The sequence below is a fragment of the Vitis riparia genome, chromosome 13 (assembly GCF_004353265.1).
Source record: "Vitis riparia cultivar Riparia Gloire de Montpellier isolate 1030 chromosome 13, EGFV_Vit.rip_1.0, whole genome shotgun sequence".
Taxonomy (NCBI): Eukaryota; Viridiplantae; Streptophyta; class Magnoliopsida; order Vitales; family Vitaceae; genus Vitis; species Vitis riparia.
Window position 1 is genome coordinate 2,396,423 of NC_048443.1, and position 26,870 is coordinate 2,423,292.

A 26,870-nucleotide genomic window follows, 5' to 3' on the forward strand; every position below is an offset into this window, starting at 1 on the left:
GGTAGACTAGTAGATACTGGGGTAGTCTCTGGTATAGTGACATCAGGTATAGTGGCCTCTGTGGTAGGAAATATAGGTGATGGTAGAGTGGTATCTGATACGACATGCCCTAAGGGAGAGGTCTAGGTGAAGGTGATGGTAGGGGTGAAGAGGGAAGTGTGGAAGTCTCAGTGCAAATGGTGTAGATGATGTGGATGGTGCTAACATGGTCTCAGGTGGATGCATAGATCGTCGAGGCTGTCGACCAGCTCGCCCATCATCTCGTCTACTACCTCTCCCTCGGCCTCGAATAGGCTGCATCCTAACTGTAGTGGCTGACACAGGTGGGCTCATGGATGGGTATGATGATGTAGGCGACTGACGGAGTGAATGTATGCGATGCTCCTCTCCAATAACATGCAAAATATCAATAGCAATCCGATGAATGTCGCCTAATGCACCTGAAGTAGGCCCAGCAGATCGACTAGCAATCTCAACCATACCAGTGATCTAAAATAAAAAAATAAAAACGTTAAACAAACAAAAATGATTTTTAATTAATTATAATTTAATAAACCATTTATAAATTAAAAAATCTTACCAATAACTGAGTAGCTGCTGCTGTACTATGATACCTCATCTGATCTCTATGGAGAGGGGGTGTGATCAAACGTCGTGTAATACGTCGGTACCACTCCATATATGGATCATGAAACTGCATAACACCCACCATAGGTGGTGCCGTCGCAATACGCTCCTCACGACTACCCCATAAGGTAATATACTGTGCATGGAATGCTCCCCAATCATACTTATGTCGTCCTCGCCTATCCACAGAATGGAGGTCTAGCTCTATGGAACAAGATGGAGGTATCCCTTGTTGAAGGCCAAACTGTCGCAGCACTCGCTCTGGTCGATGCCACTCGACAATGTCAAAGCAAATAAGAGGTGACATCGTCCGCCAAATCTCCTGGTCTGCTAGAGATATCGCCGGAAGATGGGCAACTAAGTCTCCCATGTAAGGCTCCCATAAAACCTGTTAAAATCAACATTTGACATTAATACTGAGTACAGGTTTAAATGGTTAACAATAGCACATTACATCTTATATGTACCTGGTCATGGGTCTGTGCATCTAACTGGTCTCGATAAAATGTCAACACACGTGATGGGTTTTGAGCCCATGATAAAGGTACTCTCCACCTACATCCTAACGGATCAGCTGGTAAACCCTCGTGTAACAATGCCTCATCCTGTAATCCGTGGTCCAACTGCTCAGCTGGTAAATCATCGGCTGCATCATGCTCTAAATGCTGGGCTGCTGGAGGGGCTGGTGGTCGACCAAAATCAGGGCGACCCACGTGGAGTCTCTCCCAAGACCACAACTGGAAAAAAAATGTAACATTAAAATTTTACTTAAATTATAAACTTGAAGCAACTAGAAATTTTAATCTAATGTGAATAATTAATTATACCTGTAATAGTGTGACACATCCAGCAATATCGGTGGCACCGTCCAAACTCGCTCGACACAACTCCCTATATAGGTGTGCTAATACTGCACTACCCCAACTATACATAGATGTCTGAGTCAAGTCTCTAAGTAGTGGGAGGTAACACAACTGGATGTGGGTACCCTTCTTGTCTGTAAATAGCGCTGAACCTATGAGTCCTAATATGAAAGCTCGTGCATACCGCTCTAATGTGGCATCATCTAAATCAACTGGTGGCTGAGAGAACTGCTGACATAGCCATCGTGTCGATATAGCTGATCCTCTAATCTCAGATATAGGGGGAGTCACTCCTAAAAGTTCATAACATAGCAGTGACCAATCTATGTCACATGTGCCAGTGATGGGAAGCCCATGAATACGAAGTCCTAATATGACAGCAACATCCTGTAAAGTAATGGTCATCTCCCCAACAGGTAAGTGAAATGTGTGTGTCTCAGGACGCCATCTCTCAACTAGACTAGTGATCAATCCCCAATCTAGTGTAATGTGTCCAATACGGTATACACCATAAAATCCAGATCGAATAATATAAGGTCGAAGACGAGAATCCATCTCCCACTCCCGCATAAACCTAGATATATGCTGCCGACAAGTCAAGACTGAAGCAAGCTGTAAAAATACAAATATATCAGTTAGATAATAAACTACAAATTTTTCCATTATTTAATGAGATATTATGTGTTTGCATATACATACCTGGCCAGAATCAACTAAATGAGACCTGTGTCTATCCTGTAGAACCAAAACAGACGTATCTAATGGATCTGGATCAGAACTATGTCCTCTATACTCCATATCTGTAACAAAATTGTGAAGATAAATAAACAATACTTATTCTTTAAAATATATATATATATATATATATTTCTAATGGAAATTTTTTTAAAATTTATGGAGTTTTCCCTATATTAAGTATATATCAATTTTATAAATTTAAGTACATCAATTTATTTATGACCAATAAACAAGTCATACTAGCCTAAATTAAAAATAGAGATACAAATACAATTGAGCATTTTGTTAACATTTTTAATAGAAAATTTCAAAATTTTGACAAAGTATCCCCTATAATATGGACATTATTCCAAATACAAATAACCTGATTATGCAAATAACATCAATATTTATAATCAAACCAAAGCCAATAATTGCATAAAGGTAGTATCAAAGTAGCTTACATCACAATATCCAAGAAACTTACATACATAAATCACATAGTCTAATCAATTCTATTACTGTTTTGACAAGAACGACGATTATGGCCACTTTGTTTGCATAACCCACATGTAATAGAAGTCTTGCCCTCTCTAACATCCATTTCATTATGCAAACGGCTCGATTTAGGTCGTCCACTTGATGCACGTTTCATCGACTCAGAAGGCACGATAATTGGACCATCATAAGGAGGCCACTCATATACATTGAAAATAGGATGGAACAAGGGTGCCCAAGAATTATAGTACGATTGTGTACTGTAGTAGTGTTGAACAAGTGGTCTAAAATCAACTGAACGAAAATGACATGCTGCTAGAATATGGCTACATGGGAATCCATATATGAGTGTTTTACCACATGTGCATGCATACTCCTGTAAGTTGATGCGATATGTTCGACCACGAGTTGAACTACTCTTAGTACCCTTATTAGTCTTCACATGAAATTGTCCTCGGATGTGATCATATAAAACAATCTCATGAGATCCCGCCTTAACCACATTTGCCTTAATCTTAGCATCAACATATGGAGTGTATTCCTCATTTGAAGCAAGTCGATTAGCACCTTGTTCCCTTCTCACAACAAAGTAACTATTTAGCCGAAAAAATGTCAATTGAACCAAAGCAGTTATGGGTAAGCTACGAGCCCCTTTAAGCACACTATTGAACACCTCCGACATGTTTGTAGTCATGATGCCATACCTTCGACCTCCGTCATGAGAGAGCGCCCATTTCTCAAAAGGGATTGCTTCCAACCATTGTTGTGCGGCTGCATTAATCCTCCCAATTGTGTTCATATGTTTATTGAATTTTTCAATCTTGGTTGCTAAGGCTGCTCTGCACATCAGATTTTTCAATATTTTATCCTTGAATCGAGTCATAAAATTACTGGCAAGATGACGCATACAAACCCTATGATATGCGTATGGCTCAGACCAACCAAGATGAACATCGCTCATTGCAGCCATAATGCCTGGATGTCGATCTGATATAACACAAAGTCCCCTCCTATGAGTTACTCTGGTTCTAATACATGTCAAAAACCAGCCCCAACTATCAAAATTCTCACCCTCTGTTAGGGCAAAAGCCAATGGGAATAACTGATTATTTCCATCACAGCCCATAGCAATCATTAAAGTGCCTTTATACTTGCCATACAAATGTGTACCATCAATACTGAGTACAGGCCGACAATGCTTGAAACCTTCAATAGATGGATGAAATGTCCAAAAAACTCGCTGAAATATCTCTGTATTCTCCATAATACCAGGAAATGTTTTTGAAATAACAACACATCCTGGATTTGCCTGCTCTAAGGCAATGAAAAAATGTGGCAGCTCTGCATATGACTTATAAAAATCACCAAATAAGTTTGTAAGAGCTTTAAGCTTCGCTTTAGATGCCTTTTTGTATGATATTTGGTATCCAAATTTCTCCACAATACTTGCTTGAATAGCAGCCACTGACAATGTGAATTGTGCCTTAATCATTCCTTGGATATGAGCAGCAATCAAGTTGGAATCTAATTGTTGATGGTCCCGATTCAAGCAAGGATTTACACATTTGTGCGGACCATTGTATTTATTGATTGCAAATGAAGTTGTACCTTTTACAACCATAGCACGGAGTTTCCATGGACATTGAGATTGCTTAGCCTTCTTGCATCTTAAGACTAACAACTTTGTAGTTGACTCAACAACAACGTACTCTTGATGTGCACTAATAGAGTACAACTTCGCAGCATGTTGTAAATCTGCTTTTGAATTAAAAACTTGGCCAACCATGAACTCTCCACCCGAGTTTCCAATATTAGTGTTCCCCATGGCGTCCAGTCACTTGAAACGGCATTACCAATGTTTTCTACATTTTCAAACTGCACTGATGGTGCCGAGTGATACTGAACAGGGGAAAACTCTATTGGGTCCTCAGGATCTGGGTTATTTGACATATCACAACCTTCCCCATCCACAGAGACATATCTCCCTTGTTCACCTTCCATTGCTTCGTGAAGAGCTAAGAAAGATGAAACAACATTAACATTATTGTTTTCCTCATCAATAACATCAAACACCCTATCGTCATCATGTTGAATATCTTCTGCTCTCTCACTTTGATCATCACCTTCTTGGGATTCACATTCTTCTTCATCTTCATCTTCATCTGCTCTACACTCATAAGTCATTGCAACAGGGGCACTACTAGGTCCACAACCATACTCAAATTCCTCAATATTATCATTTTGTCCGAGTAATAATTGTGTGAAGTTACCCAATAATTGCCCTCTCACCCGTGGTTGTACTGGCACTTGTTCAATATACAATTCAATTTCGTCCATTCCAAATGTGTTAACCAATTTCAACATTTGAGATAAACTATTATCATCCCATATTGGACAAGGTTGGAACCTATTTTCCCTTTTTAAAGGATACCGACAGTTGAGGACTACTTGAAATTGTTTTTTGTCAATGCCAGTTCTCGAGTATATCATAGATAACAAGTGTTCGTAGGTTGCACTAACAGGCACATCCAAAGGCACAATTACAGCTTCATCCCCAATATACTTTACATCTGTTTCTGTCCTCAACATTTTTCCTTTATAAAAGCAAATCACAGGAACAATACATTCAGACATGATTTACCTACAAAAAATACAATATCAAATGGTTTAATAATTAATGAAAATAATAGCAAGAGAAATTGCATATAATCTTTTAACATGTGAATACAAAAAGTATATAATAAAACACCTTCTTACGCATTAGGGGGGAAAAATATAAATCACTTAATAATAATAAATTTTTCATTTAAATAGCTATCTATGATACAAATATAATCATAGATAAATGTTTTATAGAAGTTTAATTTAAAACTTAGATAGTGGGTTATAAATCAATAAATTTTGAGTTAAACAATTACAATAATCTTAAAATTAAATAAAAAATAATCCACCAATTTTTTTTAATAAAATATCATATATTAAAATAAAAGTGAATATTATCAAGTATTAAATAATATATAATTTAAATAATTATGTTATTATCCATGAATCACTTGATATTTGATTAAAAAAAATTAAAAAAAAAAAAAACTCAAAATCAAATAAAAGTAACCCACCACAGAAAAATATATTAATAAAATATCAAATATACAATTATAAAAAAAAATCATTTATATATATATATATATATAAACATTATTTGAATATTAAAAATGCAAACAAATAAACATTTTATAAATCCATTTAATATTAATTTTAAATATAAGGAAAAAAATCATTTATAAATTAATATTAAATTTAATTTTAATTTATATCTATTGAATATTAATTTTAATTTTAATAAAATTGATTTTAATTTTAATAAAATTGATGCCAACATAAAAGTCAATATTCGAGTTACCCATGAGGACTGCTTTCAATGGTCTGATATACAAAACATATCCATTAGCAGAATAAAAATAATTATATGAATAAAGAATAATATGCTCAAAGTAGGCCCAATTCGTCAAAAGGCATAATGTCATAGCTTAATAGGGAAATGTCCAAATTACTAAATGCATAGCACTTGGCAACATTGCCATATAAATACCTTTGTTTATATGGGCATCCTTTTTGGAGTTTTCACAAGGTTAAAACTGCATGGGACCTGTTACAGATGGGTTTTTGGAAATTTCTCAAAAGTCCCCATCATGGAAATAATTCAACACGTGTAGTCAAACTTATCAAAGCTTAGTCGTTGAAAAGGCATTACTTAGGTACACATTTGGACATTTTCCTTCTTTTTGTTTTTAAAATAGAAAATCATAATAAATATTATTTTAAGAAAAAAATTAAGATATAAAAAAAATACTCTCTTAAATTAAAAAAAAAATTAAAATAATTTTTAAAAAATATAAGATAAATCTATATCTCTCTACAAAATATATATATATATAAGATTTTTGGATTACTTTCTTAAATATCAAAGAAATCTCAATTAATTGTTTTATAAATCAATTTTTTTTATCTTAAATCATTAATGATATTATAAACACGAGAACTATTTTTTTATCATATCATAAGAGTTTTTTTCAAAAAAATTATATATATATTTTTTTCTTAAAAAAAAATTAAAATAATTTTTAAAAAATATAAGATAAATCTATATCTCTCTACAATATATATATATATATATATATATATATATATATATATAAAATAAGATTTTTGGATTACTTTCTTAAATATCAAAGAAATCTCAATTAATTGTTTTATAAATCAATTTTTTTTTATCTTAAATCATTAATGATATTATAAACACGAGAACCATTTTTTTATCATATCATAAGAGTTTTTTTCAAAAAAATTATATATATATTTTTTCTTAAAAAAAAAATTAAAATAATTTTTAAAAAATATAAGATAAATCTATATCTCTCTACAAAATATATATATATATATATATATATATATATATATATATATATATATATATATATATATATATAAAATAAGATTTTTGGATTACTTTCTTAAATATCAAAGAAATCTCAATTAATTGTTTTATAAATCAATTTTTTTTTTTTTATCTTAAATCATTAATGATATTATAAACACGAGAACCATTTTTTTATCATATCATAAGAGTTTTTTTCAAAAAAATTATATATATATTTTTTCTTAAAAAAAAATTAAAATAATTTTTAAAAATATAAGATAAATCTATATCTCTCTACAAAATATATATATATATATATATATATAATAAGATTTTGGATTACTTTCTTAAATATCAAAGAAATCTCAATTAATTGTTTTATAAATCAATTTTTTTTTATCTTAAATCATTAATGATATTATAAACACGAGAACCATTTTTTTATCATATCATAAGAGTTTTTTTCAAAAAATTATATATATATTTTTTCTTAAAAAAAAAATTAAAATAATTTTTAAAAAATATAAGATAAATCTATATCTCTCTACAAAATATATATATATCTATATATATATATATATATATATATATATATATATAAATAAGATTTTTGGATTACTTTCTTAAATATCAAAGAAATCTCAATTAATTGTTTTATAAATCAATTTTTTTTTATCTTAAATCATTAATGATATTATAAACACGAGAACCATTTTTTTATCATATCATAAGAGTTTTTTTCAAAAAAATTATATATATATTTTTTCTTAAAAAAAAATTAAAATAATTTTTAAAAAATATAAGATAAATCTATATCTCTCTACAAAATATATATATATATATATATATATATATAAAATAAGATTTTTGGATTACTTTCTTAAATATCAAAGAAATCTCAATTAATTGTTTTATAAATCAATTTTTTTTATCTTAAATCATTAATGATATTATAAACACGAGAACCATTTTTTTATCATATCATAAGAGTTTTTTTCAAAAAAAATTATATATATATTTTTTCTTAAAAAAAAAAATTAAAATAATTTTTAAAAAATATAAGATAAATCTATATCTCTCTACAAAATATATATATATATATATATATATATATATATATATATATATATAAAATAAGATTTTTGGATTACTTTCTTAAATATCAAAGAAATCTCAATTAATTGTTTTATAAATCAATTTTTTTTTATCTTAAATCATTAATGATATTATAAACACGAGAACCATTTTTTTATCATATCATAAGAGTTTTTTTCAAAAAAATTATATATATATTTTTTCTTAAAAATAAAAATTAAAATAATTTTAAAAAATATAAGATAAATCTATATCTCTCTACAAAATATATATATATATATATATATATATATATATATATATATATATATATATATATATAAAATAAGATTTTTGGATTACTTTCTTAAATATCAAAGAAATCTCAATTAATTGTTTTATAAATCAATTTTTTTTTTTATCTTAAATCATTAATGATATTATAAACACGAGAACCATTTTTTTTATCATATCATAAGAGTTTTTTTCAAAAAAATTATATATATATATATATATATATATATATTTTCTTATTTCTCACATTTATTGGTCGGTCAAGTCACTTGGCACCCAAACCCAATCCAACACAAACAGGCAATATATTATGAATTTTTGGACTTAAGAGCACAAACAAAAAGACATTGCTGGGTTCTTATTTAATCATTTCATAGTTGGAAAACAGGTAAGACTCTTTCTTTAATGAATAAAAAAAGAAGTAACAATTAATTAACTTAATGGAAGGAGAGGTTGGAGAGATTGTGACCCCTAAGCTTAATCAAAGGAACAAGAGTAAGACAGAAGCAATTGACAGTTCATAAAATTCTTAAGAAAGGACTTGAGAGAAAAGCATAGGCTAGTTGTAGATTTGTAGGCCGCTCATTGTCTAAACTATTTAATGGTAAGAAGGGTTATTTAAGTACCATATTTTAAATGTTAAAGTTCCATAAAATCCTGTTGAATGTAAACCCAAAAAATTCTCCCAGTCTAATAAGAGCTCATAAGTAAATGGGAAAAAGGTTATTTACCCCTATTATTTATACTTGCATGTACTATGTTTAAGTAACATTACAATATATCTATGCACAAAATCAAATGTATAATAAATAAAATAAATAAGTCTTAATTTTGGGAATATCCACTGCTATTGTTAATTGACATAAGCATTGTTAGGACAAGTTTAAGAACAAAATTATTATAAATTAGTGAATAAAATTGTGGAAATAGGAATTGGTTTTCATTAAAAAAGAAAAAAAATAGAAGCTTTGTTTAGGAAGTGTTTTAATTGGAAAATATATTGTATATAATTTGAGTATTTAATATTATGGAAAGGTCTAGCTCTCTATTACAGTTGTTGTGGGTCAAAATTGAATACAAAGAAAACCAACCGTTCAACATCATCTTACAGAATATATATATAAAAAATTAAAAAAAAAAAAAAATGAAAGAAAGAAGAAAAGGAAAAGAGCAATCGCAATTAGAATACTTCATTCAGTTTTCTAATATTTCCAAAAGACCTGAATACTTCATTCAGTTTTCTAATATTTCCAAAAGACCTTTCATGAGACCTTTTCTGCTCTGCTTGGTTGCAGAGAAAAGAAAGGTCGTCAAAGACAAAGGAATGAAATTTTCTATGGAAATTTTATTTTTCGGAAATTTATTTAAAAGAACATTGAACTAATTCTCGAACCTTTGTGCAAGAAGAACTAATTCCAATAACCCAGTAGGAGTAGTTTAAGTGGATAATCTTACATTAGATAAACTAAATCAAATCCCCAATAAATAAATAAAATCAAAATTTTGAGACCCTTTTTAAAACCCCTGAATTACAATGGCCAAGCTAAAAATGTAAAGTCGTTTCTGAGTCAATTCCAATCTTAAAGACGTTACATGGGACCCACCTTCTAAAACCCAGAAAAGTTGAAGGACAAGCATCTTGAATTAATTTGCAAGTAGCATTTTTTGTTGTTGATGGAATCATAACTCATTCAACGGGGTTTAGGCGTGAAGGGTTTGAAAAGGCTAAATTTACGGTAAGATTAAATCTCCTATGGGGTGTCAAGTTCTGAGGACTCTTCCAAAATTCAAGCCTGAAATCCTTTGTTCACGAAGATGCCCTATAGGAATAAGAAATCTCTTAAGATAAATCTCTGAAATCCTTGAAAAGTGGAGTATTCCTATTTTTTCTATTCCTATAACAAAAACCACCGATCCTCTTGTTCATTTTTTGAATTTTTTACAGTGGTCCCCTCCATTTTTGGATCTTTAACAAAAAAAAATCCATGCGGCCCCATTCCATATCCGTTTTCTTACCAAAAAACCCTTTTTTTCTTTCATATAAGCTCACAGTCAAAATAAAAACAAAAAATATCAAACATATCTTCACCAAATAGAATCCAAACACAGCTATAACAACAACAACAACAACAACAACTTGAAAACCAAACGGATTTACAAAAAAAATTAAAATTTACGATAATCAGAAAAACTCAAAAATCTTACCTGATCAGTGACTTCCAAACTTTGAATTCGAGCCAAGGATGCAAAGGAAGGATGAAACCCTAAAGAGATGAAACCCTAAAAGGAAGAAAGCTAACTGGGAAGGAAGAAAGCTAATTGGGAAAACGAAATTGGGAAAATGAATAAACCTAATCGGGAGAGGGGGATAAAAGGAAAGTTAAAGCCGTAGTTGGTAACTACGGTTTCTAACCACTTTAGAAAAATAAAACCGTAGTCACCAACTACGGTTTTATGACTTGGCTGCTTATGTGGCACAGACACATTAGAACGGGCATTATTTTCAAAACCACTTTATTTTTTGGATTTTTTTTTTTAAAAAGCATTATTTTGGGTCAAAGCTCAGTGATTATGACCGTTCTGTTATATTTAAAAAGTTTGAGCCTATTACTAGAACTAAATTTCTATGAACATTCTTATACGTAAAGCCATCAATCCACGAGCCTTCGTATATATCGAGTAAAAGAGTTTTCCAATATATATCACAAAAAATGAAGTGTCTACGCATTTGTCATTGCATGAATATGACATAAGTACTTATGTATTTAAATTGATAAGCAATTAGAAATATTTGTATTACTTGAGTCTGTCTTTCACAATGATTAAAAAATTACCAGAATCAGTATGTTATTTGTGCAATTTACAAATGATAATATTGAGAGGATATTCACGTTTTAACGAATTCCCTTCAAAGATGAAGAAATTGATTAATATCCATTATCTTGATATTCTTAAATGTAATTCATTAATTGAAATGTCAACTCATGGTATTGATAAATTAAAAAGTTTATAGAGGTTGACTTATTTTATTATGGGTCAAAAGAGTAGATTAAGAATTGGAGAATTAAGGGGGCTTTCAGAGATCACACGTCATATTTCAAACATGAAGAATGTGGTGAGTGTTAACGATGCATTATAAGCTAATATGAAATATCAGGGTTATCTTGATGAATCAATATATGAAGGATAAGGGTTATCTTGATGAGTTAATCTTGGATTGGGATGACAGGTGTACTGATGGGGTTATGTAAATTGGTTCAACAACACATGATATACTCAACAAGTTACAGCCTCATCCAAATTTAAAACAACTCTCGATAAAAAGCTATCCCAATGTAAGATTTCCAAATTGGCTTGGAGATCCTTTAGTCTTGAATCTCATGTCCCTTGAGCTTCGGGGTTCTGGCAATTGCTCAACATTGCCACCACTTGGGCAGCTAACCCATATGAAAAATCTACGAATCTCAAGAATGAATGGAGTGGAGTGTGGGTAGTGAGTTTATGGGAATGCTTCCTTTCAATCTCTAAAGACACTATCATTTGAGGATATGTTGAATTGGGAGAAATGGTTATGTTGTGGAGAATCCCCTCATCTCCAGAAGCTTTCTATACTATAGTGTTCCAAACTCACTGAGAAATTACCAGAACAGCTTCTTTCATCGGAGGAACTTCAAATTCATAAATGCCTGCAGCTGCTTACGGCTTCACTCGCAGTGCCTATTAATTGTGAGTTGAGGATGGTGGATTTTGGTAAATTGCAGTTGCAAATGTCAGCTTGTGACTTCACAACTCTTCAAACTTCAGAAATTAAAATTTTAGATGTGTCCCAGTGGAAGCAACTTCCAATGGACCACACAAACACTCAATTAGAGAATGTGATTCTGTGGAGTCTGTACGAGGAGGAAATCTTGCAAACCAATATACATGATCTAAAAACTATGGCTATTATATTTCTAGATCCCTACACAAAGTTAGTTTACCCACTACATTGAAATTACTATCAATCTCTAGGTGTTCCAAACTAGAGTTTCTCCAACTTGAGTTAGATAATTCTTTTGCGTATGAACTTTTCTTTTAGGTTATGTTTGATTCTCGGAAAATTTGAGAGAAAATGTAAGGGAAAGAAAATACCAATGAAAGGTAAAAGGAAAGAAAAAATGAAGTAAAATAAAAAATAGATTAAAATTTGGTAAATTATTTTATTTGTTATTTCAAACTCATTTTACTTATTTTAACTCATCGATATAAAGATTAAATAATTTAAAAATATTTAAGTTTTTAATTAGTTTTAATGATAGTTGATTTTCTTTTATATTTTTCATAGGACAATCAAACATGAAAAAATAATTTTTTTTTTTACATTTTTTTCTTTCTTTGGTATTTTCTAGGAACCAAATATAACTTTAAGTTCCAATTCAAGTTAGTTTGATTTAATAGTTTCTTTTTCTTGAACCTTCAAGTTGGAAATAAATATTGAAAACATTTTCATGCTCTATTTTGATTTGGCAGTTTGAAAAAAATTAAATGAACCATTTATAACTATTGAAAAATTAAGAAAAAAAAAAAAGTAAAAACATGGATATTTTATTTGTTTATTTATTTATTTATTTAGTTTTTTTTTTTTCTTCTTCATGTTCTCTATTTATTTCCTATATACAGGGCATGGAACAACTCTGGGGCATATTTTAGTTAGCTGCTTTATTAATAAGTAATTCAAGTTGCTTTGGTTTTTTCTTGCTCCAATATACCAAATTGCAAAATCTAGCAAAAGTCTAAAATGTCAGCTGCCCCTTACATTGTTAGAGCTTTAGGGCAAAATGGTGACAGACTAGGGCAAAATAACACTAGGTTTTAGGATGGTGCCATTTTTCAAGGGGTCTTCCAAAAGTTAAAATGGTGGCACCATGGAGGAAAATGGCGCCAGGCTATAAGGTGGCACCATTTTTTCTAGAATGCTCCTCAACTCCTTCAACATTTCTCCAATTTTTCACCAATCTTTCCTAATTTTTTTTTGCATATGTCTAAATCATTTGAAAATAATGAGATTGATTGTCAAAGAGTCTAGAATTTTAAAATAATAATAATAATTGAGTTGATCATTTAGAAATCTTTAACCCCCTCAATCAACCTAAAAATGTTTATTGATCAAAATAGGACAGAGTCGTTGATCTTCATGTGACTTTGATCCTTCAACTCTACTCATACCCACTTTTGTGTTATGGACAACCCAAGTGGTTCTCAAGATTATATTATTATTGAAAATATTTATTAACATCATACTAATAGAAAATGTGGTAAATTAGAGCAAACACACAAGGTAGCATAAATTGACTAATTGGGGAACACTTAATGTTAAAATCAAGTTTAAGATGTGATATTTGCCCTTGTTACCATTCAATATATGACATTAATCAATATTTGATAAATTTATTTTTTGAAAATTCTTATAAATTTACTAATCATATACCTATCGAATTCTCAATTGAGATGTTGGTTCAAATAATAATTTTTTATTCATTTACTTCCCAAATGTATAATTGTTCTACATATTTTTTTTTATCCTCTTCATTCTTAGGGTTGCTTAGAGTGTCAATTCTCACATCTTTTTACCTTTTAGAAAAATTTTCATCACATAACTCTAATACGAAAATTTTTCTATCCAATCTCACACTAATAAATTGAAGGGAATCATTTCTTTTACTAGTCATAATGAATAATTAACAAGCAACTACCAAACAAAGAAAACATATAAGAATCAAATAAAACAAATATGAAATCCAATTCTAGGATCTGAAAACAAAAATAATGTGATCGGTGAAATTTTTATAATTAGACATGGCATAATTTATTTTATTTTATTTTATTTATTTATTTATTTATTTTTATTTTTTTGGTGCTTTGATACCATGTGATTGAAACACAAAAGGGAGACAAGCAAGTCTAGGGTTTCTTATTATAATCACTTAAAAAAGATACATATAACACAAATAGAGTTTAAATAAGTTTACAATTGAAGGAAATAAAAAGGAAAAAGATTAACTCCTTCCTGGAAAGATAATAATTCAAAAATAGTAAATAAACAACTCTAATAATGCAATATCGAGCAAGAACCAAATAATTATTTAAAAAAAAATCAAGTTGAAATAGTACTTTGAAAAATAGGATTTCTAGAAGGTAAAAAAAAAAATTGTGTTTTGAAATCGCAATTGCATTTGAAAGCTGTTTTCATGAACAATTTTCTATTTTTAAGAAAAAAAAAATACATACATATATATATATAGAAACATTATTGACAACCAAATAACAAAAAGCAATTTTTTATTTTTAAAAACATAAAAGAGAGTGTTTATTGAAAACATTATTCTGATTGTTTTCATTTATTTTCTAAGGATAGTTTTAAAAAATAATTTTATAAATACGTAGAAAGAATAAAAATAAAATATTATGATAAGAATTATTTTAAAAAATATTTTTAAAAACATAGAAAATATATTTAAAATATTTTAACTTCCCAAATAAGTTTATTAACTTTAAAAAACCATTGTCAAAACCTATTTATCAAAACTATTTTTAAAAAATATTTCCTTAATAGTGCCTATCACTTTAGTATAGATTCAAATATAATAATTTTTAAAAATATAAAATAATTATGTGTCTCATAAAAACTATTTTTAACATTAGTTTCATATATGTTAAATAATGGTTTTTTTTTTCCCAAAAAAGACCGTTTTAACCGAGGTTGATTTGATTTGCAACTCTCAAAATTGAGTGTAAATATATTAAGGTTACGTTGAAAATATCAAGAATAATATTAAGAAAAATTACTTTTTTCACATTTGATTGTATCAAATAAAATAATAAAAAATAAATACAATTAAAATTAATTAAAATTTATATATTTTTAAATTATTAAATTTTTATATCAAAAAGTTAATATAAATTAAATGGGTTTGAAATAGCACATAAAACTAATTCATTAACTTTGAATTTTTTTATATTTTATTTTTTTACCTTTTCTTTTCTCCTATTTCCATCCTTACACTTTCCCTCAAATTTTTTAAGTGTGAAACATAACTAAGTCATCATTAGTTTAAAATTTGGTCGATTAACATCCCTACTCATATATTTTACGTATGAACTTTATCTCGTATGATAATACTTTCTCTTCAATTTCTTTGTATCATTAATTGTCGAAGACTTGGAGTCAATGTTACTTGTTGCGCAAGGCAGAATTATTATCATCCCGTCTTGTAGGTCTCTCCTCAGAGAGAGTATCACTTCTTTCTTCTCGTATTCTCTTACTGCAATACAGGTCGTTGGCTCTTTGAAAGATGGCCGAACAAATTGTATACGGTGTTGATAACCTTTTGATGAAGGTGGGTTGTGTGGCTGTTGAAGAAATCGGATTGATGTATGGTGTCCCAAAGGAGCTGACCAAGCTTCAGGAGACGCTGTCCACCATCAAAGATGTGATCCTTGATGCTGAGGAGCAGCAGCAGATAAGTGAGCTGGGGAGGAGCCGTGCAATAGAAAGTTGGGTGAGGAGGCTTAAAGATGTTGTTTATGATGCTGATGACCTGTTCGATGATCTTGGCAGCTGAAGATTTGCGGCGAAAGACCGATGTGCGGGGAAGATTTGGGAGACGGGTAAGTGACTTCTTTTCGTCTTCAAATCAAGTTGCTTTTCGTGTTAAGATGGGTCATAGAGTAAAGGAGGTTAGAGAAAGATGGATGTGATTGCAAATGATATATCCAAGTTCAATTTTAATCCAAGAGTCATAACTGAGGTACGGGCGGAGCATAGGGGGAGGAGGACGCACTCTGTTGTGGAGAAATCTCATGAAATTGTGGGTAGAGATGAAAACAAAAGGGAAATAATAGACTTGTTGATGCAATCAAGTACTCAAGAAAATATGTCGATTGTTGTGATTGTAGGCATGGGAGGCTTAGGCAAGACCACCCTTGCTCAGTTGGTCTGCAACGACCAGAGGGTGGTGAAATATTTTGATCTTAAGATGTGGGTGTGTGTTTCCAATGATTTCGATGTAAAAATACTGGTTAGCAATATCATAAAGTCTGCAACTAATAAGGATGTGGAAAACTTGGAGTTGGATCAGTTGCAAAAACTCCTTCAGCAGAACTTAGATGGGAAGAGGTATTTGCTTGTTTTAGATGATGTCTGGAACGAGGACCTAAAGAAATGGGGTCAATTGATTACTTTGCTGCCTGCTGGAGCTAATGGGAGTAAAATCTTTGCGACCACTCGAAGCATTGGAGTTGCATCAGTTATGGGAATTAATTCCCCATATGTTTTGGAAGCTATAAAAGAAGACGAATCTTGGGATTTGTTCGAAAGTCTTGCATTTAGAAAAGGAGAAGAGAAAGTGCATTCAAACCTTGTAGCCATAGGAAAAGACATTTTAAAGATGTGCAAAGGAGTTCCTCTTGTCATTGAGACTTTGGGCAGAATGTTGTACTTCAAAACTCGAGAAAGTCAATGGTTGAGCATTAAAAACAATAAAAATCTTATGTTGCTTGGAAATGAAAATGATATTTTGTCGGTGTTGAAGTTAAGCTATGACAATCTACCGATCCATTTGAAACAATGTTTTGCCTATTGTGCATTGTTTCCCAAAGATTATAGGATCGAGAAAAAGTTGTTAGTACAATTATGGATGGCACAAGGTTATCTTCAAGCTTCTGATGAGAACAATGATTTAGAGGATGTTGGTGATCAATATTTTGAGGATTTATTCTCAAGGTCATTGTTTCAAGAGGCTGAAAAAGATGCCTACAATAATGTATTAAGTTGTAAAATGCATGACTTAATTCATGATCTTGCACAATCTATCGTCAAGTCTGAGGTTATTATTTTAACAAATTATGTAGAGAATATTCCAAAAAGGATTCATCATGTGTCATTGTTTAAACGGTCCGTTCCTATGCCTAAAGATTTAATGGTCAAACCCATTAGGACCCTTTTTGTGCTCTCCAACCCTGGTTCTAATCGAATTGCAAGAGTTATATCAAGCTTCAAGTGTTTACGGGTAATGAAGTTGATAGGGTTATTATCACTTGATGCTCTAACATCTTTAGCCAAACTAAGCCATCTAAGATACCTCGATCTTTCTTTTGGTTGTTTTGAAATACTCCCAAGTGCTATTACAAGATTGAAGCATTTACAGACATTGAAACTTTTTCATTGTCAGCATCTTAAAGAACTGCCAGGAAATATGAAAAAATTGATCAACCTAAGGCATCTTGAGATTGATAAAAATAATAGATTGACTTATATGCCATGTGGGTTGGGAGAATTGACTATGCTTCAAACCTTGCCATTATTCTTTGTAGGGAATGATTGTGAGGAATCTAGGCAAAAGAGAATTGGTAGGTTGAGTGAATTGAAATGCCTTGATAGCCTCCGAGGAGAACTGAGAATTGAAGGGCTTTCAGATGTGAGGGGTAGTGCATTAGAAGCTAAGGAAGCCAATTTAGAAGGAAAACAGTACCTTCAATGCTTGAGATTATATTGGCTGGAACAAAAAGATTCTTTGTGGGGCACAAGAACAGAAACTGCCGAGGAGAGTGAGGAGGGCTCAGAGGCTGTGTCAGTGATGGAAAGTTTGCAACCACATCTTAATCTAAAGGAGCTCTTCATAGCAAATTACGAAGGTTTGAGATTCCCAAATTGGATGATGGATGATGGGTTAGGTTCGCTGCTCCCAAACCTAGTCAAAATTGAAATATCGTCTTGTAACAGAAGCCAAGTCCTGCCACCTTTTGGTCAACTCCCTTCTCTTAAATATCTAGACATTATGCAGATAGATGATGTGGGCTACATGAGAGATTATCCTTCATCAGCAACACCATTCTTCCCATCTCTGAAGACACTCCAACTTTATTGGTTGCCTAGTTTAGAGGGATGGGGAAGAAGGGACATATCAGTAGAGCAAGCTCCTTCTTTTCCTTGTCTTTCCATATTAAAGATCAGTCATTGCTCTAGCTTGAGATCCTTGTCACTGCCTTCATCTCCTTCTTGTCTTTCTCAATTAGAAATCAGAGATTGCCCTGGTGTGACATTCTTGCAGGTGCCTTCATTTCCTTGCCTTAAGGAACTATGGCTGGATAACACCAGTACAGAGCTATGCTTACAGTTGATCTCTGTCTCTTCTTCATTGAAGTCTCTGTATATCTCAGAAATAGATGATCTGATATCCCTGCCAGAGGGGCTGCGACACCTCACTTCTCTCAAGTCTTTGATAATTGATAATTGTGATAGTTTGCCCCAAGGAATTCAGTATCTCACTGTTCTTGAGACCTTGGATATTATAAACTGCAGAGAGGTTAATTTATCAGATGATGATGGCTTGCAATTCCAAGGACTTAGAAGCTTGCGTCATTTATATCTTGGATGGATACGAAAGTGGGTCTCTCTTCCAAAGGGGCTTCAACATGTTTCCACCCTAGAAACTCTTGAACTTAATCAATTATATGATTTGGCAACTTTACCCAACTGGATAGCTAGCCTCACATCACTTACAATGCTTAGCCTAGAAGAATGCCCCAAATTAACATCACTGCCAGAAGAGATGCGATCCCTCAACAATCTACACACACTCAAAATCTCCTACTGCCGAAACTTGGTTAAAAGATGCAAAAAGGAAGCCGGTGAAGATTGGCCTAGGATTTCTCATATTCCTGAAATTATCATTAGGGAGTGATCAAGAGGATGATTGGCATTGAGGAGCTGACATGCCTGCTCTCTTTAATTCAATAGTGCTATCCACACTATGTTCCAGGTCTGCAATCCAATCTCTTGTCCTGCTTTTGACTGCTTCATTTCTTATTACTTTATCATCATTTTGTTAAGAGGTTATACTCTGTTTGCCTCCTCTATGCTGTGTGTAAATATACAACCTATGTCATATTTTTTATATTTTAGGTTCACAATCTAATCTGTTAAAGAGTGTTAAAATCATGCTTACAAGTCTGTGTTAATTCTCATGTCTTGTGCTTTTTATTATTTTTGAAGATATCACTCTAACCAAAACACAACATAGAGAAAGCATTTCCTCAATATTATCCCAGTCCTCTCCATTTATCCACAAAATCAACACTTACTATAGTAATCTTTTCATATTTTTATCTCATGCCCTCTGTCCTATAAAATGATTAGATTAGTAAAGGTTGAAATTCATTTGTTCAAAGATATTGATTGCTAGTGATTGTTTGCCAAAATGTCTTGTTACTTGGGGTTTGTGTTCTACATGTTTGGAAATTTTCTTACGTTAACTTTTTTATTCAAGAAGTAATTGTTGTCAAGTGAAAGGAAAAAATGGGTTGATGGTGGGGCTAAACACCTCACTTCCCTCAAGTATCTGAAAGATTAGAGGTGCTGATACCTAATCTAGAGAGTCTCATAATCTAGAATTCTCTAGACTTATTGGAAGGATGTCAAAATGGAAAAAGTAAAGATAGGCTCAATATTTCTCATGTTCTTGAAATTGATATTGACTAACAACAGATGACCAATCCAGAAAAGATTCATGTGCTCTTTAATTCTACCCGCATTCCTTTTTTTATGGGTTCACTTTTTATTACTTTACAATCTAGCTTCCAAGAACATTACTCTGTTTACCATTCTATCAATCACCTGATTATTATATGTATTAGTAAAGAGTTACAGAGCAAATAGCTCTTCCAAAACACCATTTGCTCTATACATGTAAAGTCATAAAACACTTTATAATATGCAAGGCCTTCTCATGGTTATGAGTCGTGTTTGTAATTTTTTTGACTGGTTTCTATTGGACAAATTTTTATTGCAGATTTATTCTATATCAGGCCAATACCAAAGGAGTAATGTTGAGGATTGGCTGAATGCTTTCTAATATTTCAGAAATAAATGTCGACAAGTTATGAGTAACTGCTGCACATGGAAAGAGGTAGCCAACCAATGCTATCTTTAGGCTTTACATGTTGTCTATAACATGTCAGCATTATTCAGGTTTAGGATTCGTTCCTCTCTTTTGCTTGTGATCATTTATTTGCTCTTATTTAATTTGATAAAAATTGTTACACTTTATTTAGAGGGGAGAAAACAAGGAGAATTAGTTGGACCCTTCTTCCCATTCCTTCCATGATGGAGAAAACATATGGGAGCAGCAAGGAGCATTGCCAGCAGAGAAACAGCAACGACCCTCATTTCTGCCATGATTTCCTTCTCTCTATTCTCCCTAAGCTGATATCCAAGCTACTACATCTATATCTTAAGGATCCTGAGTACTACCTTCTTCGTTTCCTTTCTCCTTCCTGCTTCCCATTATAGTCTGTGTATTGATGGCTTCAAAGGACCTAACATCTCTTCCAGAAAAGAGTTTGTGGTACATCACTTCTCTCTTAAATTTTGTCAAGTACAATATGTTATTGTCTAAGTTTGGATATCCGAAGTGTAGATACTGATGATGGTGGAATTTTGTGTCCTAGGGAATTTCGGCAAGTAAGAGATTTTTTGGATGAAGATAGCATCAAATTCTGAGGACTTGAAAGGCTGTACCAAATAAATACTCATCTAATCCCAAGATTTCAGCAGCTTTATTCCATTGGACAATCTAATACTTGGGACTTTGCTTATTCTTCAAATTTGGCAGACTAGATTGGTACTTCACATCACCAAGCTCATTATTTTTCGTTGCCTAACTTAAAATCACTGCCAGATGTCAAAAGGAAGCACATGCAGATTGGCCTAATGACTTCTCATGTCCAAAGAATTCATAACTACTAGTCACAAATGGGCCCCTTCTCTCGTTTTAATTCAAGTGTACAATCCACAAGTTATTTCAGGTTTGTAAAGCCATTTGATTTCTTATTTATTTTGATGGCTGATGTATACGGAACAACTCAGTTCAATTTCATTATACTTTCAGTTTGGTCATTCCTCTGCCCTCTTTAATGTTTGTTCACCATCTATGTCTTTTTTATTCAGTTTTGTCACTTCAACCCCTGTTCCCACTTCTAAACTCTTCATAGCTTATTACTTGCCAACCAATTTGTTAAAAACTGTTAATCCAGATTTCTGTTCTTGTATTTTTGTTCTTCTAGGCAATAGAACAGCAATGAGTAAGCAGCTCATACAACCAAAAATCTAGTATACTGTTTAGTGTGAATGTTCTTTTCTATGACTTGCACAAGAGAGTAATAATTTGTTGTTCCTTTGTTCTTCTTTTGGCAGGAGGAATCATGTCGTCCACTATTGGAGGAACAATTTTCTAGAATGAAATATTGCTGTAGTGCAAATTCCATTTTGGGTCTCTATATCTAACTCAAGGAGGTTGGACTTGGATCAGAAGAATTATTCTTTGGCTACTGAAGACTGCAGGTATCCTATTCCCGTTTCAACATGATTTTGAAGGTTGCCGGAATCTCCTCTTGTCATCTTTAAAGTCAAGTCACATAATCAGTGCAGTTTCATAAACAGCTCACCTGCCTAAGGAGAATCCACAGTTTTAGACCCAATAGGAGAATCAGCTGAAAGAAGATTAGAGGCATTGGCATCAAAGAAGCAAGGGTGGGTTAATTTCTCTGGAATTTCTTTGTTATTGAGTTGTAAGATCATCTGATCTCCAAAATGAGAAAACAACAACTAATTATTTTCATGGTATATGCACGTCTTTGTCTTGATTGATTTGTCACTTTTATTTCCCAAGTTTTTACAATGAAGTTGCTGGCTCTAGAACGGTCAAATATTCATCACTTATATTTCTTTTGATTTGCAGGCTTCTATGAAATACGACAGACTCATCAATGGTTTGTTCATATCTTGAGAATTATTGTAGATTTTACTTTTTATGTAGTGGACTTTAGAAACTAAATTTTTATGTTATTACTTGTAGGAAAAATAATGGAGTTGTATGTTTGGCCTCAAATCAGGAAGCAGATCGTTTTGACAAGGTATAGATGGTAAGCCTTCATTTTCAACTGACTATTATAATGTTCTTCATGATAACTGATTTTTCTTCTTAGTTTATAATTATGCTGTTCTTCTAATAACAGAATTTAAAAATGATTCAAGTGCATGCTTCATTTGGCAGGCCATTATAACATATGATGATCAAGAGATTATTCAAGTCCTAAAATAGTGGGAGAAGCCAATCGGAGATGATTGATAGACTTTCAAGACACTAGAAAGTTATGTTGTAGGTATTTTTATAGTACCATGTTACATGTTATTGTAGGAATTATCATTCTGAAACCAACTCAAATCTTTGTCTCTAGTTGAATTATAGATGTGGATCAAGTTTAATCAAACCTGCCAAACATTTATTCACCTTATCCTAACAATTCATCATGGTACTGTAAGGATTTGATATTTGGGGCACTGCTCATTCCTCAAATTTGGCAGAGTAGAATAGCAGTTCACATTTCGATGCTCAGATTGAAATCACTGCTAGAGGAATGTGAAAAGGAAGCAGGTGCATAATGGCCTAATAGCTTATCATGTCCCAGGAATTCATATCTATGGATCTCAAATGGCTAAAGCACAGGGAACCTGTAGCTTCTCTTTTCTCAACTCGAGTCTACTATCCGCAATTTATTTCAGGTCTGCAATGCCAACTCTTTTCCTGCTTTTGATGGCTACCTCATTTCTTATTTTACAATCAATCTATTTCATTTCTAATTTACAAGTTACGGATGGCTGGTGCATATGGAATGAGTCAGTTCACTTGCATCTATGTGTCTCTATTATTTAGGTCTGTCAATCTAACCCCTCCTCCAATCTCTAAACTCTTTATATCTTAGTTCTTCACAATCAATTTCTTAAAAAGGTTTAAGCCAGGGTTTCAGTTTTTGTATTTTGGTTCTTCAAGGCAATACAATAGCAACATGTTGAGTGAGAAGTTCATACTACCAAATTGAAGTGCATGATTTAGTTTACTGTCAAGTGCCCTATTCCTAAGCCCTTGCATATGATTTTTAACTCAAGACAAGTGGTATAATATTCAGTGTGGATGTATACTCTATGACAAAAGAGAGTATTAATTTCTTGTTCCTTATTCTTCTTTTGTCAGGAGGAATTATATCATCTACTGTTGGAGAAACGAAGTTTCCAGAATGCAATATTCCTTGTGTAAAATTGTCTCTGGAGTTTCTTTGTCATTGCATTGTAAGATCATCTCATCTCCAAAGTAAGAAACTGATGATTAGTCTCAACTATAATTGAAGCATTCCATGGCATATGTGATGTTGTCTTGATTGATTTGGCAATTTTATTTCCCAAGTTTTTGCTATGAAGTTGTTGTTTCTGGTATAGCTGAACATTCAAGATTTGTATATCTTCTGATTTGCACACTACAAAAAATATGTGATTCAATATTCCTAAGCCTAGAGTAAGACGGGGAATAATAAGGATGTTGTTTCAACCAATAGCTAATTTAAGCCTCCATTTGAATGAGTGACCTGCAACAGTCATCATATCTTAAATCTTGATCATTGCATCTGATTCTTCTATCTCTTGGAGGGCATGGGATTATATGTTTCAACTTGATCTCTCTTTAGTGAAGGGGACTAATAGTTCTAAGTAATTGCAGCTTAATCCATTGTTGGAAGACACTGAAAGCAGATCATCAAGGAAAGAATCTGTTCAGATTCTTTCAGAATGCCACAAACTGTACTGTGAATAGGTGAGCTGGTGATTCATAATTTTATCCTTCATTATAGTTGGTCAGTTTTCTGTAAACAAATGCTTTCTCAAAATGCCAGAGGTTACCCCAGAGCCAAGCTTTCTTAAACACACAGGGCGAATAGAGTCCTACATTGCCATTGACCAAGAAGTGTTGAATGGTAAGCAAAGAAAATACAAAAATGAGAAGTCTGCAGTCACATATTTCCTTAATTAATATTGATATAAAGTATAATTTTTTTAAAATTATATTGTTTGCAGCATACTAAAGACTATGCAGATTGAAAAGGATTTTTCTATCCTTGGAGGCCTCTCATGGTCATGTCTTGGCATTTTTAGACAATCTCTGCCCTACTACTTCATCCAATGGCACCAAAGTTGTGGGAGATAAAGATGCTGCAACAGTCTTCAATTTCAAACAGAACTCCATGGAGCTGATAGGTATATCACTTGCTTGTTGATCATGACTTGGTTTGTCAAAGTTTTAAGAATATATATACTTTTAAGCACTAACCTTACGACTGAATGATGCTTTATGAAATCAGAGTTGAATGAATGTGCATTACCAATGAAAAGACTGCATGCACATGTCCACAGTTTTTACATGTCCGGCTTGCCTCAATTATTCTTAGGCTGCATGCTTAGAGTTTGAAGAGACAACATGCATGTGTCCATATCACAACCCGTAGTAGCAGCTTTGTAGGGAGATCTATAGTGGCGGCCAAAAATAGCCTGTGTTTACACAATTATGGGTGCAGCCATGACTTACTATAGTTGTACAACACTCAATAGTTGTGGAAAAAAGGTGGCTGCAGCTATAGCAAAAACTTATGGCCACACGATTATGCCTGACCACAATCATAAGATTTAATTGTCCCCCTAGGGTTACACCTTGTCGCGGTCTTCAGTGTTTGCACCTGTATCTTATAGGCACGCATTGACTTACTTTTAACTGCAGGTCTTGGCTGCAGCCAAAGATCCAACTTCTTGTTGTGGCAACCTCCTATGACATCGGTGAGACTCATCAACGGTTTGTTCATATCTTGAGAATTGTTATAAATTTTACTTTTTATGCAGTGAAAATAAATTTTGATACGATTTTTTCCAGGAAAAATAATTGAGCTTCTATGTTTGGCCTCAAAGAATGAAGCATCCATCTTTTTGACAAGGTCTAGCCTGCAGATGGTAAGCCTTCATTTTGAACAATCACATTGTTCTTTATGCTTATTTGTGTTTCTTCTTGGTCTATTCTTTTAATATCAGAATTTAAAAATGACAAGAGTACTTACTTTATTTGGAAGGCTGTTGTGACATATAGTCAAGACATTATTCATGGTCTAAAACAATGGGAGAAGCCAATCCGAGACGATTGATCTATACTTTCAAGATGCTGCAAAGGAATAAATGTTGTGAGTATTTTTATGGTACCGTTTTGCATGTCAGTGTAGAAACCATAATTCTTAAGCTAACTTAAATTTTTGCCTCTAAACAAATTATAGGTGCGGATCAAGTTTAGTCAAACTCTTGGGGATGATTCTTACTAGAAGATAACCTCATATTCCATAACCTCGTCAAGCATCACTGATTAAGAGAGGAAGAATCTATCCAAAATTCTCCTTGATCTCCATTTCTGACTCTATTTGAAGCTTAAGCTAAGTCTCGAGGAACCACTGGGATTGCTTATTTATGACAAATTGTTGCTCAAACGTTTGTTGCCCATTTTTGTAATTAAGATTTAGCTACCTACACTCCCAACACCAAAATTCATTTAGCTGCGTTTACCATTTAGATCAAATCTCCTCATTGATGGAAATAATCATGTCAAGGTCTTCGATACATGATATATAGGTAATATATTGTTGATTTTCGATATTTTCGTCCCTAAAGATTAATAGCTAAGGGATGGAAGGACTTTTGGTGAAGTCACATACATATTTAAGAGGAGAAAGTGGAGATTTTTTTTTTTGGGAACTAATATGCCATAGAAGCTATAGTTCAGAGGTTGATTATGGCTAAGCCTAAAAATAATTACCCAAACTCAACCAAAGATCCTATTTGCTAAAGTTACACCATTAAACAAATTAAGGCTACTAATATCATTTTTATCAACAATTAAAAAAAAAGAAGGAAAAACTAAGAAATTAGGGTGACGCATATCCTATAAAAATATGATGGAATGGAATGGTGCATATAGTGAATATCAAACAATTAATGATAACCATTTGATCATATTTTTGTTTTTTTAATTAATTAAATTAAAGCAATAATCACCAATGAGCATGAATGTTAGGATTTCTTTAATTTATGCAAAACAATTATGCATAACCTAATTTTCAAGTTTTAAAACTTTGTGATTTTGATAGATAAAGTAAATAATCAAGAAAACATACATTGATTCACGAGATTGATAAAAAAATTCTTTATAGAGAAGAACAAATTAGAGAAAACTCGGTTTATCTCTTGACCCTTATAGTTTTACTTAGATTTCTTGATGAAGAGAAAACTGTAAATATAGTTATTGAGAACCAAATATAAGTAGGATCTACCTTCGTATTTCATTAATATAAATGGTTATTTAGAAAATATATCCTCAAGATCAATAGAATTTTAGTACTTAATATTACTAATTATAATTATATTTTAAATTAAATAATAGATAATTAATAATAAAATAAGTCATATGGGCCACATTTTTTAAAAA

The 26,870-nt window shown here is 32.1% G+C and overlaps 1 protein-coding gene across 1 annotated transcript; it reads left to right on the forward strand.

The window, feature by feature from the left end:
• The first annotated feature begins 16,217 nt into the window (after window positions 1–16,217).
• On the forward strand, window positions 16,218–25,957 carry LOC117927816 (putative disease resistance protein RGA3). Its single transcript, XM_034847505.1, has 17 exons — window positions 16,218–19,289; window positions 20,319–20,497; window positions 20,581–20,873; window positions 20,977–21,333; window positions 21,722–21,868; window positions 21,956–22,057; window positions 22,266–22,296; window positions 22,383–22,449; window positions 22,581–23,089; window positions 23,559–23,675; window positions 24,078–24,170; window positions 24,250–24,330; window positions 24,431–24,610; window positions 25,128–25,199; window positions 25,278–25,354; window positions 25,471–25,578; window positions 25,669–25,957. Exon 1 carries the CDS (start codon window positions 16,218–16,220, stop codon window positions 19,209–19,211), a length of 2,994 nt encoding a protein of 997 aa, XP_034703396.1. The 3' UTR covers window positions 19,212–19,289; window positions 20,319–20,497; window positions 20,581–20,873; window positions 20,977–21,333; window positions 21,722–21,868; window positions 21,956–22,057; window positions 22,266–22,296; window positions 22,383–22,449; window positions 22,581–23,089; window positions 23,559–23,675; window positions 24,078–24,170; window positions 24,250–24,330; window positions 24,431–24,610; window positions 25,128–25,199; window positions 25,278–25,354; window positions 25,471–25,578; window positions 25,669–25,957.
• Window positions 25,958–26,870: the final 913 nt, after the last annotated feature.